This window comes from Myripristis murdjan, chromosome 3 (genome assembly GCF_902150065.1).
Source record: "Myripristis murdjan chromosome 3, fMyrMur1.1, whole genome shotgun sequence".
NCBI lineage: Eukaryota > Metazoa > Chordata > Actinopteri > Holocentriformes > Holocentridae > Myripristis > Myripristis murdjan.
Genome location: NC_043982.1, coordinates 19640753 through 19661022, shown reverse-complemented (window position 1 = coordinate 19661022; position 20270 = coordinate 19640753). Strand labels below are relative to the sequence as shown.

Here is a 20270-nt window from a genome sequence, read left to right as displayed (position 1 = left end):
GTTTGGAACAAATACAGGAAGAAATGGGCAATTAGCATGAGCAGCAGAAGCCACCATGGTTGAACATATTCCTTCAGCATCTTAAAGTTCATCAACCAGAAATCTAAATAGGAAGACATCACACTACAGTTGGATTTCTAAGTGATCTCTGAGAAAAAAAAATACAGCGCAAAAAAAGCATCATCAAAGGTGTCAGCACCATAAAAATAAAAAACAAGGGCCCTTCAGTTAGTGGATTAACTTCTTCACTGGATCTAAACGTACAGGCTAGTGTTCAGTGTGATAAATATTGATAATGGCTGGGGAGCTCTCAGCTGGGCCATATCATGCCACAGCTGAGGGTTAATCTTCACAACAAATATGACAATATGTGAACTCCCAGTGGATGTACAAACATAAAATTTCAAGCAATTTAAAAATGTTATACATCACCCTGTGTGATACTTGTGAATGCTGGTGTACATGCTGCGAGGACATGACACACAGGTTTTGATTGAAAAAAAAAAAAAAAAATGCACCGAAGTCATCAGTTGTGTCAGCAGACATGTTTAGGCAGCTGTGTACCCTTTCTAAACCAAGGTTATTTGGTTCATTCAGAAGAGCTAGGACTGAAATACATAAAAAAAAAACAAAAAAAAAAACAAAAAAAAAACACCCTTTTCAGTCTGGTTTCTGGTGAAATAAGTCCCAACAGATTTTTAATCCCAATAGTTTCTTACTTATTACTTTTAACTTAATTATTAAATTAATATAGTTTACCGGTAATAATTTGGTATTTCTTTATATTTCTTTATATCATTATGCATTCAGCTAACTTATCTGTTTCTATCTTTAAGACTTGGGTAGATACGTTTTTATATTAAGTCCTATGGCTATACAGTGCAAACAACAGAATAAGCTTAAATTGTTTGATCAGGTACTTTAATGCAAAAGAAGTTAAATAAATAAATAAATAGTAGGGCAACGGTCAAAGTAGCAACAGCACCCATACAAGAAATGTAATGAATATTCCAGTGTCCCTTGATTGGTCATGTATGATAGAAAAACTATTAGTTCAAGTGGTATTTGACATTAATTTACTGTGTTAATCAAAAATATGAAGTGATTGTGCAAACAGCGGTTGACATAATTTTATCTCCAAAATGCGAATTGCAAATTTATATTTGTTTTGATGAGCCCTGGGTAGTTAGTGTTTTGCTGTCTGCCAACACTGTTTTGAGTTGAAGTTCAGATTAACTGATGAGTATTTTTTTTATTGTTCAGTAGTACAGCAGCCGGTGATAAATCAGCCAGTCTGGTAATCATTCCCACCCCCTTCAGAGAACTGCTGTTAACTATGGCCATAATTCCACTCTCTAACCTTTTTACTACGTGCCCCAGAAGTGCCTTTTTCTCTGTAACCTCCCACTGGGAGAAACCCTGTGTTGTCTTCCAATTACACTACAGCCCCCCCTCTTAACCTGGACCAACCACCGGCTTCTTCACTTAGTAGTGATGGTCCATGTAAATAGATAGCTCAAGTGCTATGATGCTTATTCTGTCCTCATTGTAAGGACCATTTTTTGTATTGTTTTGTTTTAACACATATTATACATGGTTGTGATGCAGTGTCCTCTGTTTAGTCTTTTTTTAAGTAAAAACACAGAACATCTAAAATTAGCTTCAGAAAATGGTGCAAGAGAACAAACAAGGCGATCCATTAGTGAGGATGGGTTATTGGCTGACTTGCCTGTTCTCATGGCGGCCCATTAAAAGTGGTAATGTCTGCCTGCAGCAGCGCCCGGGGAAGAAGAAGGAGGCCATGGAAGGCATATTTCACATGCATCAGACACTGGAATTAAATAGACCAATGTTCCCTAAAAAGACTGAAGTACATCTCTTTCTGATGTGCGTCCCGGGCAAAAATTCATTGATCTTAGAATGTCCCTTGGCAATTATAAAATATTAAATCCAAGTCGCACTTTTCGGCTCAGCTTAATTTTTTTTTCTCGCTTTTCACTGCTTTCCATTTGACCAATTTAGAAAAAAAAAAAAGTTAGAAATGGATGGCCATGAAAAAGACGGCACTAATAATAAAGACTGTGCTCGGTTTCAGATACCCTTTGTTATGGTTCAGTATTGTTTTCGCAGAACATCTCAGATCATTAAAGGGGGATGGAGCCCCAGCAAACCAGAGAGTGCTTGAAACATATCTTATTAGAGCATCAGAGCTGTGTTAACCAGGAGCACAAATGACTGGAATTGAACCACACAGGGGAGTGAGCCTTGTATGACATCTTTATTTCTGAACACAAGGTCTTCTAAGCCACTGATGCCGGTTTTAGCACTCTGGGGGCGACAAATATTTGTCAGCTGCTTTTCATTAGGTCTGTGGCCCCAGTGCTTGCCTCCCTGGCCCCTCTTTGTCCCTCAGAGATTACAGAGGGGTCTACAGTTAATTGCCCAAATCATTAAATTTAACATAGATCTCAATAAATATATTCAGCCAGCTGTTTGACAAGGTACACAGTTCATTAAGTCCCCTTGCTTGTTTGTCGTTTCCCTAATTAAGATTTAGAATCGATCATTGAGTGTGTAATGTACAGTGTAGCTGGGCATGTGCAGGGAGTCTCTCTGCTCAACTAAAAGGAATGGCATCCGCTTGCTAAAGCTTTACCATTTAGCACACTGACTGCAATGGGAATTAGACATCCTGTACTAATTAGGAAGCCCAATTAACTGTGAAATTCAGACGTTTTTGACAAATAATCTCAGCAGAATTCAGACATCACCATGTACATGAATATTATCTGTCCTGAATGGAGAGAGGGGAAAAAAAAGAGTATTGGCTCTGATGCTGTTCTATGTGCTATCCTATTTGTGTCGCTCAGAAGTAGTGTGCTTTCTGCTCCTAGTGGCGTGCTGTTGGTGTCAGTTAGCATAAAGTCTAACCTATTGTCTACCAAGTTGCCTGAATGTGCCCCATCTGTCTTTTATGTAGATAGATAGATAGATAGATGGATAGATAGATAGATAGATAGATAGATAGATAGATAGATAGATAGATATAGATATAGATATAGATAATAGATATATTCAGGCATAAATATATAAGTCTGTTTAAATACATCAACATATCTTACTGTACTTTAGGGTTAGCACCAGTTTAGTTATACATGTGTGTAACAGTTTCATGAAAGCACTTCAATCCAATATGGGTAAAAACCGAAGCATTTTCCTGTGAAAAACGGCAGTGCAGTGCAAAAGAATTTGAATAGATGCACAGATTGCTGCTATTTCAAATGGAGTGTTACCAGGCCTGGCTGTGGTTTGGCCTGTTGTGCTCTTAGCAGCAGAACAACGATGCTGTGGTCGGCCATGGTTAGGCAGGGCAGCTGCCCAAGATTTGACCTCTAATCGCTTTTCCTGAAACAAAGAATTGGCATCACCAGAGAACTTCAATGTTTCTGTGTCTCTCATTCCCGTTTTGATTCATGATCACATGTATATTTTAGATTGCATAAATTATGTATTTGTTGGACTAATGAACGCCCGCCACTGATAGAACTTTGGGAGAGTTGTGAATAGCCAGATTTGGCCTCTGCCTCCCACGTCAGTGTGCCGATTACATGTCATGGCAGCTTACAGCGATAGATGTGGTTTGGCTGAAAGGGCCTGCTTGGCCTTTTGGACGGATTTTATATATACACACTCACAATAACGTACAGAGAGCCACAAGATGTAAACATACCTCCTGGGTCGGCCCGTGTCACCACACACCAACTGTGATTGTGTGTGTGTGTGTGTGTGTGTGTGTGTGTGTGTGTGTGTGTGTGTGGTCCAACTGGTTGACAACTGTTAAACAGGGCCCCACTGTCTTTATTACCTGTCCAATCTATCGTAACTGCCGTGTTTCCACAACATGTAGAAGCACATTAAGCCATTCACTTGGAGTCTAATAGGAGCCCGCCATTTCACCGTGCAACACAATGGCTGTGGGTGTGTGCTGAAGCTGTTTGGATACCAGGCAGCGCCGGAGGTGTGTTTGGCGGGCGCCAGTGGGCAACTCCTGCAGCTGCCCGCCTCAGGTGCAGGAAGAATCAGACACTTCCTTTTACAAGATGTATAATTATTATGGCAGACAAGGGTGTGGATTTAAACCAAGTCAATATGTAGATAAGCTTTGTACACACACATACACACACAGCTGCCTAGCAAGCAAAGCTGTTGTATGTGGTATAATGCAGCAGGTTGCCAAATTGCTGTGCAGGTAGGAAGGAAGCCTTCTGGGTCTGTGGAGCAGTAACCTGTTGGGAGGAATAAGGCCTTCAGGAAAAAAAATCAGCAAAGCTGCATTGAGCATGTCGAATGAGCCCCAATAAGTACAATGAAACACGTTTTACTTTTGTTGCAGACGCAAATGTACCGCATTGAGCCAGTAGGTTTCTGTCCAGTAGTGTTTTTTTGAATAATTATTGTTTTAATTTTTATCATCTTTATCATTATTGTTTTGTTATCATTATTATCATTATTATTAGTACTACTAGTAATAGTAGTAGTAGTATAGTCAGACGACTAGTATATTCTTACTGAATCAACACAAGATCAAAATGTCTAGTATAGTATTATTTTATCCAGTAAAGGAAACATTTATTTCTGAGTAGCCTTGAAAATATCAGGCAGCCTAGATTCTCCTCACCCTGGCAGTTTGTTGAATGAAAATCCATGACACTGGGGGTCAGAAATGTTCACAGACCCTCTCTCTTCAAAGAAGAAAAAAATTCTCGAATGAAGTTTTGGTTCCTCTTTCTGGGCCATCTATATAAAACATGAAGCCCTACGCTTTCCCCAGAAGAGCCTGGATTTTAATCAGACCTGCTCTTCAGACAGCCGTTTTTCTGCCTCTCACACTTTGCAGGCGTCACATCAGGTGCATGGGGACCCATGACAGCGGCACTGGAACTGAGCCTGTGATGGCTAAATGATGTCAAAAACGGCCCCATTTATGTCAATTTGAGATCAAGCACCAATTCATAGTGTGAACCTCCGCAGTAAATGTGCTCTCTAATCTCCTCCATCTGCGTATCTAGCCCCTTGGTGCGTTCTGTTTCTTGTAAGTGAAATGTGTCACTGCTTGTACGAGGATTTATGGGAAGACTGACAGTTCAGTGTAGATGTCGGCAGAGCGGTGGGATCCATCACTGTACGTTTTGGTCTCACATCTCATTCTCAAGTCAGTGTCTGTTATTGCTGAGACGCTATCTTATTCAGTGTAAAGTAATTTTACTAGCCTACTCCTTTTCCTAATTAGGCCATTTGCAGGATGTGTTCCCCTTAGTGTGGTGATTTATGTTTTCGATACCACTCTGAACTGATAGGCTTTTGTTAACTGGTTGTTCCTATTTGGAATGTTTCGCAAAGACATCAAAGGGCGGACCACAAGCCTCATTTGGCAACTTCTCTCAGCTATCCATCGGCTGCAAAACACCCCGGTGCCTTGATTATTAACTCAGTCACCACCCTCTCATTCAACTTGAATTAAAAATTAAAAACCGGCAGAAATGACAGTGCCACACCATTGAAAGTAAAGTGTGCAAAACCAACAAGGGCTCATTAGCGAGTATTTCTGAAGACAAGCATTCTGACTTGAGACTCATTACACTTCTCCCATTTTAACTCTAATTGGGTTCATTTTATATATGAAACGCCTTGAATATTTAATGGTGAAAAAGTTCTACTTCTGATACTTTATGAATCGCCAAAGATACTTAGCCTGTGATAATTGTCCAGGTTAAAAGGCAAGCTATTAGTTGTTTCTCAGTAATTTCTGCCTGTCACACCAAAGAGGAAAGGCACTGCGCACATTGCATTATAGTCTATTAAGTGGTTTTATGATTTTCAGACAAATAGAGATGCTTTATAAATCACAACAACAACAAAGACATCATCTGGATTCTTAAACTGATTATATTAACTGCTGTACTGCAATTGTGCTCTTCTGGTTGCAGACAAAATGACTTTCTATTCATTTGATAGCCAATAATAACCAATATATGAACAAACATATGTTATTAGCCCACAATTGTAAATGTTGTTACCAGCTTAAGCTGCAAAGATGTAGCTAATGCAGCCTTTGTCATATTTAGCAAGTAATTCAACTAGCCAGGCTTAGAGCATTTTAATTAAACAGATTAAAAAACAATGTTATGGTTTCTTCCTATGGTTTCCTTCACACAATCTTTTGTTTCTCTCAGGTTGAAAAGAGAGAGAAAAAAAGCCAGGATTGTGTTTCCAGGCATGAAAGTTTGAAGTTCTTTGTTTGGAAGGAAGGTTCCGGGTGCTGCACACTGTTTAGCTTGGTGACCCTGTGACTGTCTTCTGAGGAACTGTATGAGCAGCCCTGCAGAATAATGCTCCAGGGTCAGCTTTCATCTTAGCAGTAACCTGTGGACGTTGAAACTCAAGGCGATGGAATTGCAGCTTTGTCAGTACACTACTAATTAGAAAATTCCTGACCTCGAGCAAGATGTTTTAATTATGTGTTGTGTCAACGAGTTTGCAGATTTAATCCACCGTTGATACACACTCAAGTGTGCAAACTGTGTCGCACATCGTAGTAGATCAAGTGGAATGGTGAAAGGGCTTTTTCCCCTCATCTTTCTCTGCCCCATATAACCTTGCGCCTTTCCTGCGCCATGTTTGTTAAGAGCCATCACATGCTTAAGTAGCCAAATTAGACGAGGAGTTAATGTGTGAGCTCGTGAAAAAGCTGCTCTGATTTGCCTTGGTTTGTAGGAGGCTGAACAATGTGACAGCATTGTGCTGGGTGTGAGCTCTCTGTTGCAGTGAGTCAGTGTGAGGGAAGGCAGGAAGGGGTTAAACAGAAATTGAGCGGGGATGCTGGGGGCAGCAGTGCTGCAGAACATAGCAGTGTTCGTGCGAAGGCAAGTCATTTCCCGAAACACTGCAGACACATGGCCTGCGGCGCTCTAAAACCTTTGGAGACCAAAATGGCTTGCAGGAGTTAGAAGTAATAAGGTGTTTTTTTGCCTTCTTTCTCCTTGACTGAAATTCTGCACGGTTGCTATGCATTGCCATGGAGCTGTGTAGCTGTTTTTATGGTTTATGTGGGTATTAAGATGCTCTGCAACTGGCCATTTTTGAGATTTGTTGTTCTTTAGTTGTGAACCAAATGGAAGTTGTTTGTTTTGAAAGTAATTCCCTCATTTTTTTTTTTACCATGATCAGAATGCTAGACCCAACTCTCTTCCCTTTGTTTTTCTCTCCCTTTCAGTTTTTCTTTTTTTTTGTGTTCCCAAAATGACAAATTAAAAAAGCACGTATGAGATGAGGAGAGCCAGATATAGCAAATGTGTTTCTTTTTTAAAATAGCAATGTGACAGTGGCAGCCTCATGTCTATGCCTTTCCACAGAAAATGAACCTGTGACATGAACAAAGGCCGTCTGTGTCAATGCATGAACATAAAGCTGTGGTATTAGTCCACCCTGACCCCTCTGATTATCGGTGGACTGAATGAAAACCCTTTTCATCCTTTCCCCTGGTTCTGTTAATCTTGGCTGCCTTGTCTGCTTCAAAGAGAGGCTCCGGCATATAATCTGCGTATGTACATCTGTGAATTATTATTCTAATTCTTTATACGTTTATTAGAGCTGAATAAACTCCACATCAAATACATCACTCGGGCGATGTCAGAAAGCCTGGGGCAAATCAGCCGACATCTGTTAACTCTTTCAAAATGGCCTCATCCAGCATGTCTGTGGGCGTAGAGGAAAGAGAAAAAGGAGAGGCAAGAGAAGGAGAGTGAAGGAGAGCGAGAGAGCCTCTGTTGCTGATTAATGGCGGCCATAGGAGAGGCGTTTCAGGCCGAGCGTGGAGAAGGAGCAGGGCTTCACTCCTACGGCTGGGCTCCACACTGTAAACACTGTGAAGGGACGAGGCAACGTTCCTCAACTGAAATGCGGCGTGGAGGAGAACATGTGGGAAAGCTTTGCTTCCTGGCTCATAGTCAGTCAAACAGGCAGTCATTCTCTCAGTCAGTAAATTAGTCATCCAGTCAGTGAGTCAGTCAGGCCTTTAGTCAGCCAGTCAGTTTTTCAGTCAGTCAAACCACCAATCAGTCCTTCAATCTGTCCTTTAGCTCGTCAATCAGTGAATCAGCCAGTCCTTCACTCAGCTTGTGTGTATACCAGTTTGTCAGCCACTCCTGATGGGAGGATCTTCTGAAATATCTCAGAGAGGGAGCCCATATCAGGCATCCAAAAACCACCAATTAACCTCTAAAACGGACCAGCTAACTACCTTTTGATCTCAACACTGACTCACCTCCCCCACCCCCACCCTACACACGCAACACACACACACACACACACACCGGATTTGGCTGTTATTAAACCTTTGTTTTAACATTGGAAAAGCTTTGGTCATGGCAACTTTTTTGTGGTACATCTCAAAAATTCATCAGCCACTTTCCCTGTTCTTAGAATAGAAGAGAGCCTGCAGATCACAGTTGGCTACCTGCCAAAGCGTCAGGTATAACAGACAGTTGTAACAAACCTCTGCCAAAATAACAGCACCCACCAACATTTGGCTGAGTAATTTCAAACCTTGGCTTTAACTTTAAGGCACTCCACCTGGTTAAGATTCATTTCATTGTTTAGTTCATCAACAGTCTGTTTGTGTTGTGCTGTTTGTCCTCTTTGCTAAGAGTGAAAATGTCAGAATTTCAGCAGATTTTTTTTTTTTTTTACATCAAAACAGTAATACACTAATACAGATCAGCTTATCTCTGCTTCAGCTAACTAGGGGCTAGCCTTTATCCTTCAACATGACTGCTGAGCACTGTTTTTCCCTAATATTGGCAAGAAGAACTAACTCAGTATTTTAGCGGGTGGTCTATGTGTGTGAGTCTGTGTGAGTCTGTGTGTGTATGTGTGCATATGTGCCTTCACATGTGCCGGCGTGCATGCACTTGCGTGCACTCTCTCTCTATGCAGACCCTGTCTGCAACTTCTCCTGTGAGGAGTATAGTGCTGAGACAGCAGGTTGGTCTGTGCAGGGCCAAGCGGCTCTGTGTGCCTGGCAAAGTGGGCCATTAACCCGCCGCCCTAAGGTGTGACCTGGGCCAAATCCAATATTGGCTCCGGCATCAAGGCACTGGTGCCACTCTGGGTTCAAAGCCACGGATCAGCAGAAAGACCCCCCCCACCCCAAAACAATAAAGGGCTGCATGTAAATTCCTCACACCTACAGCATCCCCACTGCCACCACACAATTAGAAGCAGGGAGTCAAAGCAGAGAAAGGGGGAGAGTGAGAGAGTGTGAAAGAGAGAGAGGGAGAAAACATACATTATTAATCAAAAGTAAATTTAGCAAAATGGGGATTAATTTTGGTCCTCTCAAGGTTGAGGGAACATTGTTGATTATTGGAGGGCTGGGAACATGAAAGAGTGACCTGCTGACTTTGTCCTTCCATAAAAAAATACAGATTTTCTCTCTATCTTTTGAGTATGTGAGTTAAGAGCAACGTAAAATACAATAATGTACATTGATTTTCATAAATTTGAAGCAGACTGTAGCAGCCATGTTTTGCTCTGTAAATTACATTGAATAGGATACAGTGCAGTATCATAACCTCCTCATGCCACTAATCTGTCTTGGAGGTTGTGAACATTTGCTGTAGAATCGGATTGTTGATTGTATGCGATGTTATTGGTATTATAGGTCTTTTGTTTCCCTGTAAACCCCGGAAGATTCTCAGAGTGCTGTTGCTTTTTTCTTGTTCTGAGTTGTGACAGATCATTATAGCATTGCTCAGCGTCACAGAGAAAACTACAAATCCTTGTGCAAACACATACACTTGTGCAAAGTGCTGTCTGTGGCTCGTTATTGCAGAGTGACGATTGAAAACCCATTTAAAGCATGGTGCCCTTTTGCCAAAAGGGGAAATATTTTTAATTTCTAGCACTCAGCACTCTGATTGCTAAAAAAAAGAAAAATGAAAAAAAAAAGGTTTCCAGTGCTGGCAGGAATACATAACAGCAGGTCCTTCTCTTCAAAATTTGAGGAAAAATGATGCCAGCACGGTGAAGAGAGATTCTCAGTGGACATTTATCCTGGAAAAGGAGTTCTGCAGGGTTCCATTTTGGATCCACTTCTTTTCTCTCACATAACATAAATAATATTTTATATTTTTCAAGCACACAAGTTTTCATCTGCATTGCTACACACATGTAGTAAAATTTCCATACTATGATTTATAGGTGTGTAATGTAATCAACATTGCCTTTTGTTTATCTACAAACGTCTCATTGACAAGGAGCCTTTTTCCTGTTGAATTACCAAACAGGAGGTCATTCCTGTAGTTCAGTTTGTTTTTAATATACTACACTGAATTTGTAACTGTCTGCTACACAAAGCAGAAACTACCTGTGTGTGTATACGTACATGTGTGTAGGAAACTATAGTGGGATCAAACAGTGTAACATTTTTTTGCCCACTGGTATGCTGTTGTGTCAATAGTATGGGGATGAAGAAGAACCACTGTTTCGGCCTTATCACAGAATAGCCTCTAAAGCCTCCTCTCCTCTCCTCTCCTCTCCTCTTCTCTCCTCTCCTCTCCTCTCCTCTCACTTCCTCTTCTCTCACTTCCTCTCCTCTTCCTTCCTCTCTTCTCCTTTCCTCTCCTCTCCTCTCCTCTCCTCTCCTCAGGTTCTATCCATCGCTCCCTTTCTCTCTCTTTTTTCTTTTTGTCCCCTGCTCCAAACAAGTCAAATGTCTGAAGAGATGTATCGAAGTATCCCTGCGCATTCTGTACGATGGATATGTCATATGACATAATGCCTCCGAGCGCCCATCACAGATAAAATGACAGATGCTGTTTTTTGCCTCATGGATCTTTCTTGGCAAAGCCGATTTTGAGACTTTCATTTTTGCTCCCTCTCTCTTTCTCTCTCTCTCTCTCTCTCTCTCTCTCTGCTCTCCTCTGCTTTTCCTCTCACTCTTTCCTTTTCTTCCACTGTGACCTTACAAAGCCTGCCATTTTGTTTTTCATTGAATTTCAGACACAATTACTGTGTAATTGCTGGCGACAGGAAAAGCGTGGTCGTCGATGTCTTGCTTTGCTTTTTAACTGACACTCAGCCATCTGCTTTGTTTAGCGTTGGTGTTTACCCACCTCCCCAACCGCCCTCCCTCCCCCACAATATATTCTCTACGTGTACTGGCGAGAGGGATAGGTCTCCGTAGATACCGACAACAACATACTGGTGTTTGGGTTGCTGGCATCCCTTATGTGGAGGGCATATAAAGACACAGAGAGGAGAGGGAGGCTGCGTTGTGAAATCAGCTTGGCCTCCTAGCAGAAGACTGACCTTTCTCCCCATATTTGGATCACTTACCCAGGCTGCCCCTGTCCCTGAAGGGAATGAGGCTTTCTGGGAGCCGCAGTAGACTATCGGGGCAGCGTTGTCCGGATCTAGCGGCCCGTCTCCCTGTATGTCCCACCATCCCTTCTCCCTGCTACTGCCGCTGTGGCCACCGTACCACCTCAGCACCGACTGCCCGCGGCAGCCGTGGCCCATCCGTCCAGGTGGATGGATGGCTTTGATTGGTGAAGTCTGTGGCCCTGGTGCTGGGCTGGCATGTGAGTGGCAGTAATTGGCATGGCAGCAGGCAGGCCCATCTTTCACATGTGGTCAGCTGTGATTGACCTGATTAGGCCAGCCCCACATCATCACCCCCCAAGTGAGGACCTGCCGTGCCCCAGGGTGCCGAGAAGCCGGCTGTACCCACGTACGCCACAATCTGAGGCCTTCCCACCCTGTTAACATCACTGACCGGATATGGACAGGAAGGCTGGCTGGAACACAGACCTGGCCGGCCTCACTCATCCAGCATCCAGGGGTTAGGGAGTGTACTGGGGGAAATTTGAAACGGGGCACCATCATACAGTGTACACAGAGCCAAGCGTATGAGGGGGTTGGGTGCTGGAGGGACTTTGGTTTGTTCTTGTAAATTCATACCCATCGTATGTTTGCAATTAGGGCCTGTCTGTACTGTGTGTTTACAGAGTGGTGCAATCAATGTAATTGTGAGAGGGTGTTCCTGACTGAAATGTCTGTCTTATTTCTCTCTGCCTGGGTTCAAGTGGCCATTCGCTGGATTTGTTTCCCGGTGTTTCTCATTTCCAAACATAAATGCATCTCGTGATTTGTATCAGCCTCTGTATACACTCTATTTTTTTTTTTTTTTATCGTTCTCATTTTTCCTGGATCGAATACAAACAGCAAGGTCTCCATTTCAGAATGGAACGTCAGCTCAGATATATGTCAGCAGCGTTGTTTATTTAGAGAGAAAATCTGCTCATATCCATTTCGATATAAAGACCCATAAAACACACTTAAATATAAATGATGGTTTCCCTTGCAGTTGGAGCACGTCAGCACCGTTTTCCTCGCCTTCATGCTCAGCCAGTATAGATGTTATAAAATAATTTTTTGCACACTTAACTGCACCTGAAGATCTGGATGTAATTAGCAAATCTTTTTGATCTCATTGTTTCATGGTAGGAAAAGAGGGATTCTTTTGCTTAAGTGGAGACCACCACATTCCTTACAGTTGGTAACCGTTTATGTGTTTGCCATGCAACTGAGATAACTTCAATAAGTGAATGAGAAATATTAAATTTAAATTTAAACACTAAATTGGTTTATTTTGAACAGTTACATTTCACAATGGGAACTATCCCTTGAATTTGGACACTGAGACTGAGATTTTTTCTGAGATTCTGCACCTCACTCACAAATCTTAAAGTTCAGTTTTTGTTTTTGTTTTTGTTTTTGTTTTGTTTTGTTTTGTTTTGTTTGTTTTTGTCTTGCTGTTTAAAGATTATGCTGAAGAGTGAGGTAAAGACATATTGGGGTGACTAAACCAAACTCTCAAAGAAGTCTCAACACTATCTAAAGTGTATAATAAAGAATATTATTTAATTTAATTTAATTAATTTAATCAATTTATGCAAAGTAACTGTGTTCATCCTTTCATACATGCACACAAAGCTTCAAAGCTTTCCTCAAGAGTTAAATCCACACAGACATCTGGAGTGTAGCAAGAGTCCCCAGGATGACAGTGAACAGTGCCTTGCTCATGGTCACTTCAGCAGCAGTGTTGGTGGCCACTGTCCCGCATTCACTTGCCAACCCACAGCTGGAATTTTCCCTCCTGTTAGGCAGGTCATTTGTAGGGTTCCCTAGATGGGTCTGGAAAAGTAGTTAGTTTTTTTTTTTTGCATTTTTGTGTGTGGAAAAGTTTTGAAATGGGACAAAAAGAATGAAAAGAAAGAAAAAATATCTGCATGGTCCCAGTACACATGGTTTTTATTTTTGCTGTAGATCCACTGTCGTTACACATATTGTGACGAATGTTGATACGAAGCTTAACCTTCAGGTTTTTTGTGATATGGTGATGTATAAAATATGTAAAAAGTTGTATTCATCTCCCCTTTCTCACCTTTTAACCCCTTCCCTCACATACATATGTCTCCAGGTTTCAGGCAGCACGGCAAGCTCCCCGGCCAGCTCCTCTGCCCCGTCCACCTCGTCACGCCAGTACGCCCGGCAACGCATCACCCGCGTCAACCTCAGGGACTTCATTTTCTACATGGAGCAGGAGAGAGAGACCGCCCACTCCCTCCTCCTTTACCGTGCCCTGCTCAAGTAGCTTCTGCCCCTCTCGGCGCCCACCTCAGCCGCCTCTTCCTTTTTTTTCCTCCTCCTCCTTCTCCTCCTCTTCCTCCTCCTTCCCAGTCACGTGCCTTCAGATCGGGTCAAATGTTTCAACTCTGTGTCTTCATATGTACTGTAGTGACGTTTGATGTAGCTTTTGATAAGAAGAAAGAAGGAGAGAAAACTCAAAAACAAAAAGAAACGTATTGTTCCGTGTCTTCTCTGTTTTAGCTTCACGGTAAGCATATGTAGTTAGATCATCCAATTTAAAGGCCATGCCAGATTCCTTGTATTGTAGTGGGATTTCTTAAACGAAGGAACAGTGTGTTTTTTGTGTCGAAGGACTTGACCCAGTACTCGTTCCATGTCTGTTGGGTAGCTGTGTATTTTGACGTTCTTGGCCGTAGCTTGAATGAACCACCTGAAAGCGAGGATTGTTTTGGTAACAAGACTCCTCTTCACACCTCGATACAGCCTACGATGTTCTCCACAAGCTATTTGTTGAACAAAGTTCAATGAATGTAGTTGAGCTAAACTCAGTAAATGAGAGACTTCACAGATTTCTATACTGCAGCATAATTTTGAAACATTTCAGATTCCAAATAACAGCATCACATCCAGTTCCCTTACTATGAGTGTAAATAGTTGTTTTTGAATTCTTTTAAACAGCATGTATTATATTTTTATCATATGTAAGCTTTGTAAGAAAAAGATAACCCATGTGTCAATATTATGAGACCTGAAATTTTGTAAAATCATGTGCTTCGAATTAGTTAAAATGAGATATTTTATTCACTTCACATGTAGACATTTTTAAGGCAAGGCAGACTCCCTCTGAACCTCCTGCAAAGGCCATTAAACAAAAACATCCTCACTAAGGCAACTTTCATCAGATATGTCTGATTCTGATTGGTCACCCCTAAAGAGCGAGACTCACACTGACTATGCTCTTTCTTCATACAAATGAGCAGAACTTTTTTTTTTTTTTTTTTTTTTTTAAGCCCATCTGATTTTTTTTAGGCTGTGTGTCACACATACCCGCTTTCCAGTCATTTTGATGTCAGGGACCAGACCCCAAAACATAATCCTCTTTAAAGATTTTTTGTGAGGGATCCCCATCTAATTGTTCAGTCATTTTTGGTTCAGAATCATTCATACTGTAGGTGGGGTGAAACCTCCTGATCAAAATAAACATTCCTTAATCATATGAATGAAATTTAAGTGAAATGAAGTATTCTTAATTGACTGGGGGGACTCCCTGCAGCCCCACCAAGACCCCTGGTACCCCACTTTACTGAACAATGAACCAGGAGGGTGATCTATGAAGCAGTCTGTTGTGCGGCGCTCTGCTTCACTTGTGTTTTGATCCAATAGACACTAACATATCACACCTGTAAGGTAAGCAGGCCAGCTGTGGAGGTTGACAGTTGTATGAGGAAGCAGTCAGTTGTATGATTGTAGTCCAAAATCAGTGTAATTTCTTTCCTCTTTTCCCTGTTTTGTTTCTGTCTCTGTATCACTGCTTGTAGAGAGGTATGGGACTGAATGCCTGTCTTCTTCGGTGTCACCCTGCATCGGCGCAGATTTGCAAGGCGTTGGTGTCATCGCCTTTTTCCAATCCTTTCAATGGCCTTTGTGTTTGGTTTTGAGTTTTTGTTTGTTTGTTTTTTTGTTTTCTCTACTAAATAACTTGGCCTCTATGCAGCTTGTCTTGTTGTATTGTAATTTATTTAAATATGGGTAATATTTGAAACAATTGTTGTGCATTATGAATTTTTGACAGCACTTTTTTTATATCTATTTTACCTGACAACTGAAAGCTGTCACTAATGTATTATAGCAAAGATGAGTCTGTCTCTTTTGATCATCAAACAGTATTGCCAATTGCTGTCAAAAAGACTTATTTTTAACAATTAATATATTTTTGTTTTTTGTTTTTGTTTTTTTTTTGTTTCTTTTTTGTTTTGTTTTTCTGATTGGCATTTATGCTTAACACATTTCAGGCAAATTCATTTTATTTCAAAGTACCATGTTTAAAAAAAAAAGCACAACAATATTTATTGTGGTGATATCAAACAGTTTTAATAATGATTTGTATGGTTTCTGGTGGTTTCACAGGAAGACATTTCTACTACTACAGCTTTTTAGCCAAAATGTTAGGACAATATTACTGATGTAAACAGGCGGAGAAATTAACATTTCAATGTAAGGATGATTTGTAAATATTGTTTACAAAACCATGTGTTTATTAGAACTACCTTATTTTTGGTAAACTCTTGTACATATCTTGAAAATTTCCTGTTTGTGTGAAAAAAAAAAAACAATACTTCTGTATTTGTACCTATTTTGTAAAGGAATAAATAAGCTGTTTACTAAACTGACACCGATCTCATCCATAATCATTTATTAATTTAAGTCTAAAAGTAATTCAAATGTAGGCAACACAGGCACCGTGAGTTGCTTTTGGGAATATTAATATGTCTAAAAGCACTGGTGTGTAGGCTTTCCTGCAAAATAGCTTTTTTTAATCATTGTAACTGAGCAATATAATTTCCTCTGTTCATTCCTCACCCTTATCCAGAAAAATCAACAGTTATGTTTTTGCAAGACAGTTCCACCAAAATCAACTACTAATGAAGCCTGCTTAATTTCCATTTTCGAGCATTGCACATGCTAAGTACAAACTGAGTTAAGCACCACTGCTCAACTATGAAAAGTCCCCTTAGGATTCTGCTGCTAATTAAGCAGCAGCGTTTTTGAAAAGACCAAACCATTTAACTCGGTGCAAAATATTGGGGTTTGGGAGCGTATTGGTTTTTTCAAGATCTTGGCCTATTCCTCAGTCCCTCTGGAGCCTAAGACTGCTGATCTGGATTTAGCCCTGCAGACGACCTTCCCCCCCCTTGCAAGAATGAGTGGGGAGCCCAGATGTGCTTCAGTATGCTGGCAAGATTTAACAGTTTCATCAGCTCAATTACAGGGCACTGAGAGTTCAGCTAAGGTCATCTTGACTATAGACGACTACCACAATTACACTTGGACTTTTTTTTAAAAAATTCAAGCAATTTAGCCTGCTCTCCCGTTCAGCATGACTTACAGCATGTGCAGTCACAGAAAAGCATAATTTCCCAGATCACCAGTACTCGCACCAAGCACATAGCCCCCCTGCTGTGTTCTGAAAATCACTGTGTACAAGAGGGTAGCATTGGTAAGAACACAAACCAAGGAGAAAAGTACAACAGTTTTGAATCCTGCCTTTCTTCTCTATTAAAGAATTCACACAAAGGACAACATGAGAGAAACGAGACATACAACAGGTATACAGTACATCCTTTTATTATCGCAAATATGCAAGAAAAATCAAATGGAGACACTGTAAATGAACACATGCCCTTTAATACCACAGTCTAATTGTTTTAAACACTTTAAATAATATACATTTGCACCTTAGTATACCCTTTTGAAATGTTTTAATCCATATGTACACAATGTAATGCTTTGAATTCTTTTCATTCTTTTTCATAAAGAAGACTAAGAGGTCTCTTAATAACACAAGGGTTCTGTAAAACCCAGAGTCCTGATAATTCAATATACAATAACTGTACATCTGACCCGCCTCAGAGGTGGTTTGGATGCCATGTTAACAGGCTGACCACTGACCAGTAACTCATCTGAAAGGTAGGCATGTGTGAGCATGTCTATGAAGTTGCCAGTTGTGTCAAGTTTGTACAGTGCCACATAGCTAACTTGCCATTTGCATGTTATGTCATAAGAGGCACCCTGTATATGTTTATCAATGCTGCTGCAGTAAAAAACCATACTTGAAATTTTGGTTTTGTTGCTTTTTCTCAACTATATTGGGTGTTTGCACAGCTATTTCTGTGTTGACTCAATTTCATGGCCCTTGGGCCCTTGAAATCCACGGTATCATTTCAATATCAACACCTGTGCATGTCTAAGGAATATCTGCATTCCCTCTGTCAACACTCCTGCTCACTCCTGTCTCATTAAGGACTGACCCAGATGAGTTAAACACTCTTACAAAGACTGAGCAAAGACTGGCGGGGGTTAACTTGGGATCAGCAGCAGAGTCAGGAGGCCTGGCTGCATGTTTTGGGGGGGGTGTGCATTGGTTTCGGGGTGATTGGCTGTTGAGTTTTGCCTCATTGGCTTGTTTTGCTTGCTGTGGTGCGGTCCAGGGAGCCATAGGGTAGCGGGGCGCTCTGAACAGCAGGGCATGGGGATGACACAGCAGCGGGGGGTACAACCCGAGTCTCTGCTGCCACCGCTGAAGCCGGGAGCCTCGGGAAGCAGGGGAGAGGAGGCGCTGTGAAAAAGCCCAACGTCCCTCGGCACATGAAAGGCCTGGTTGACCATTCCCTTTGAGGCGACTGGATGCAAAGGCGCAGGCCACTAGCAGGTCAGAACAAAGAGGGGCTTGATTGTGAGAGAGACCCCCAGGACTGACCACACTTCGTCTTCATTCGCTCTTTGGCCTTGTTTAATCAGTGGCCATCCAGAGAGAGGAGATGTTAGGACAACATAGTTGGAACAACTACCACCCATTTTAAATGAATATATTTCCAGCTAGTTAATAAAAACAAACCCCGCTTAAGCAAACTGCCAGTGCCCACAGAGATCAGAATGGACTTTGTTTCTGTCTTTTTTTTTTTTTTTTTTTTTTTTTTTGATCAGTCTTTTGGCATGGAAGAAACAGCATCTCTAAGTTACATACACAAAGTATGAAAACTTGGCCTTTCTTGTTACTGCCTTTGATCCAGACATGTTGAGAATAAGACCAAAAGAAGGAGAGCGGGATAGAGTAAATGCCGCCCACTCCTCTCTTTATGAATAACACTCTGATGCTGGGTGTACAGTTCACTTTGGGTTCTACCACACAGACGTGTGAAGACCCGCTGAAATAATCTAGGCTTAGAAGTGACAATATTGAAACAAACAGAGAAAGCAACCAGCGTTTCTCCATGTGTCCCAGAATTGGTCTTAATGTACCATGAGCTACTCTCAACAAAACGTCAAGAGCAGGTGACTAGGTCAACAAGTTTTGGTACCCCAAATACAGTTTTACAACAGTTAGCTTCCTTACCCAAACAACTGTAAAAAGAGCTGCACAATCAACAAAATAGGCACCTTGTCTGCTTTAACACCAAAGTTTGCTTGAAGTTTCAGGGCCCCCTTATGTTTATCAAATCTTTTAAATGTCCTAAACCTCCAAAAACATGAGAAGAAAAACTGGTTTCTGGGTTTGAGGGTACTGGGGAGGCAGCTCTGTAGAAAATGTTTAAGTGCAAAGAAACGTTATCAAGCATTTAGAGTACATCTCTTGATGATCACTGAGATACACTGGTAAACGACAGCTTTCCGTGTTGGTCCTCAAGCCTTTAACATTCAAGCTCAAACTAAACTGCAATACACTTAGAGCTTGTGCAATTTCACTCTGATTTTGTCATTTCAAATTTATGAAGTTTCTTAAACTTTTGCTGAATAAATACATATCTCTTGTGTGAGCAAATCCAATCACATGTTCAAGATATGTTTTAGAGCTAATGAGTGAAAATTAAAGAGCACTTTTTTATGTGTGCTACACATTTGACTATAAACAACGTAGAACTATCCAGGTTCTCTTGCATCCCCATTTGAACAATGGGACTTTTTCCGGCTCTGAATGCATTGCCAGCCAGATCGCTTTAGCCACGTAGCCTGCAGACATCTGAGTTTCTGCAGCTACTGCCAAGAAACGCTCCCTCACAAGCTCTCAAAGCCTAATGAATACAACGTTCATACATCCTTCATATTGGAGAAAGGAAAAAAGAGACATAGAAAATAATCCTATTAATAATAATTGTTTACACCATGTCGTGATAAAAACAGCAAAAAGGAGCAAGAGGAACATACATTAGAAACGACAATGAAAAAACAATAATAAACAATCAGTTTGGCAAACGACACTGGTTCGGCGGAGCCCCCCCTTCTGTAGCGAGGCCTGTGGATCGAGGTGGGATGGGATGTGGGGGGTTGGGGCCTGTGGGGGGCTGGCAAGATCGGATTATGTCTTCCCCCTGTCACCCTTAGTACTGTGCCGTCTGCCAGCCCCCTTGCCCCACAGCAGGCCAGGCCTCCCTAAACAAGGCCTGTCCCCAGTCAGGCGCGCTGGCAAACAGTACACAACACATGGGCCTCATATGGACACGGGACTGGACGACACACCACCGAGTGCTGCGCCGAGAGAAGGGTCGGGCGGGGGGGCAGCAGGGGAGGGTTATACGGGGATTCAGGGGAGGGGTTTGATTCCCTCCAAAAGGGTCAGGACGCCTTTTGCACAAGAGGTCGGTAAACCATAGCGAGAGGAGGGGAAAATCGATTGGTCACGCTGCTAAAATGGTTCAAGAGAGCTGCTGTTCAGTCTGTTTGTTGTTGCTGTTGTTGTTCATCATGGTCCCAGATTCTTCGGGTGTTATTTAACACATTTAAAAACTCTTGTTGTTGTTTTTTTTCCTTTGTTTGGTACTACATTCCCCTTCGAGTTCTGC

General features: G+C 41.6%; 1 protein-coding gene across 1 annotated transcript in view; it reads left to right on the top strand.

The window, feature by feature from the left end:
- Positions 1-15760, top strand: part of LOC115356462 (transcription initiation factor TFIID subunit 4) — a 111752-nt gene extending 95992 nt beyond the window's left edge. The window contains exon 15 of the mRNA XM_030047635.1: positions 13544-15760. Within this exon, the coding sequence (XP_029903495.1) occupies positions 13544-13717 (174 nt within the window). The 3' untranslated portion in view covers positions 13718-15760. The remainder of the gene's footprint in view (positions 1-13543) is intronic.
- The last annotated feature ends 4510 nt before the right edge of the window (positions 15761-20270 follow it).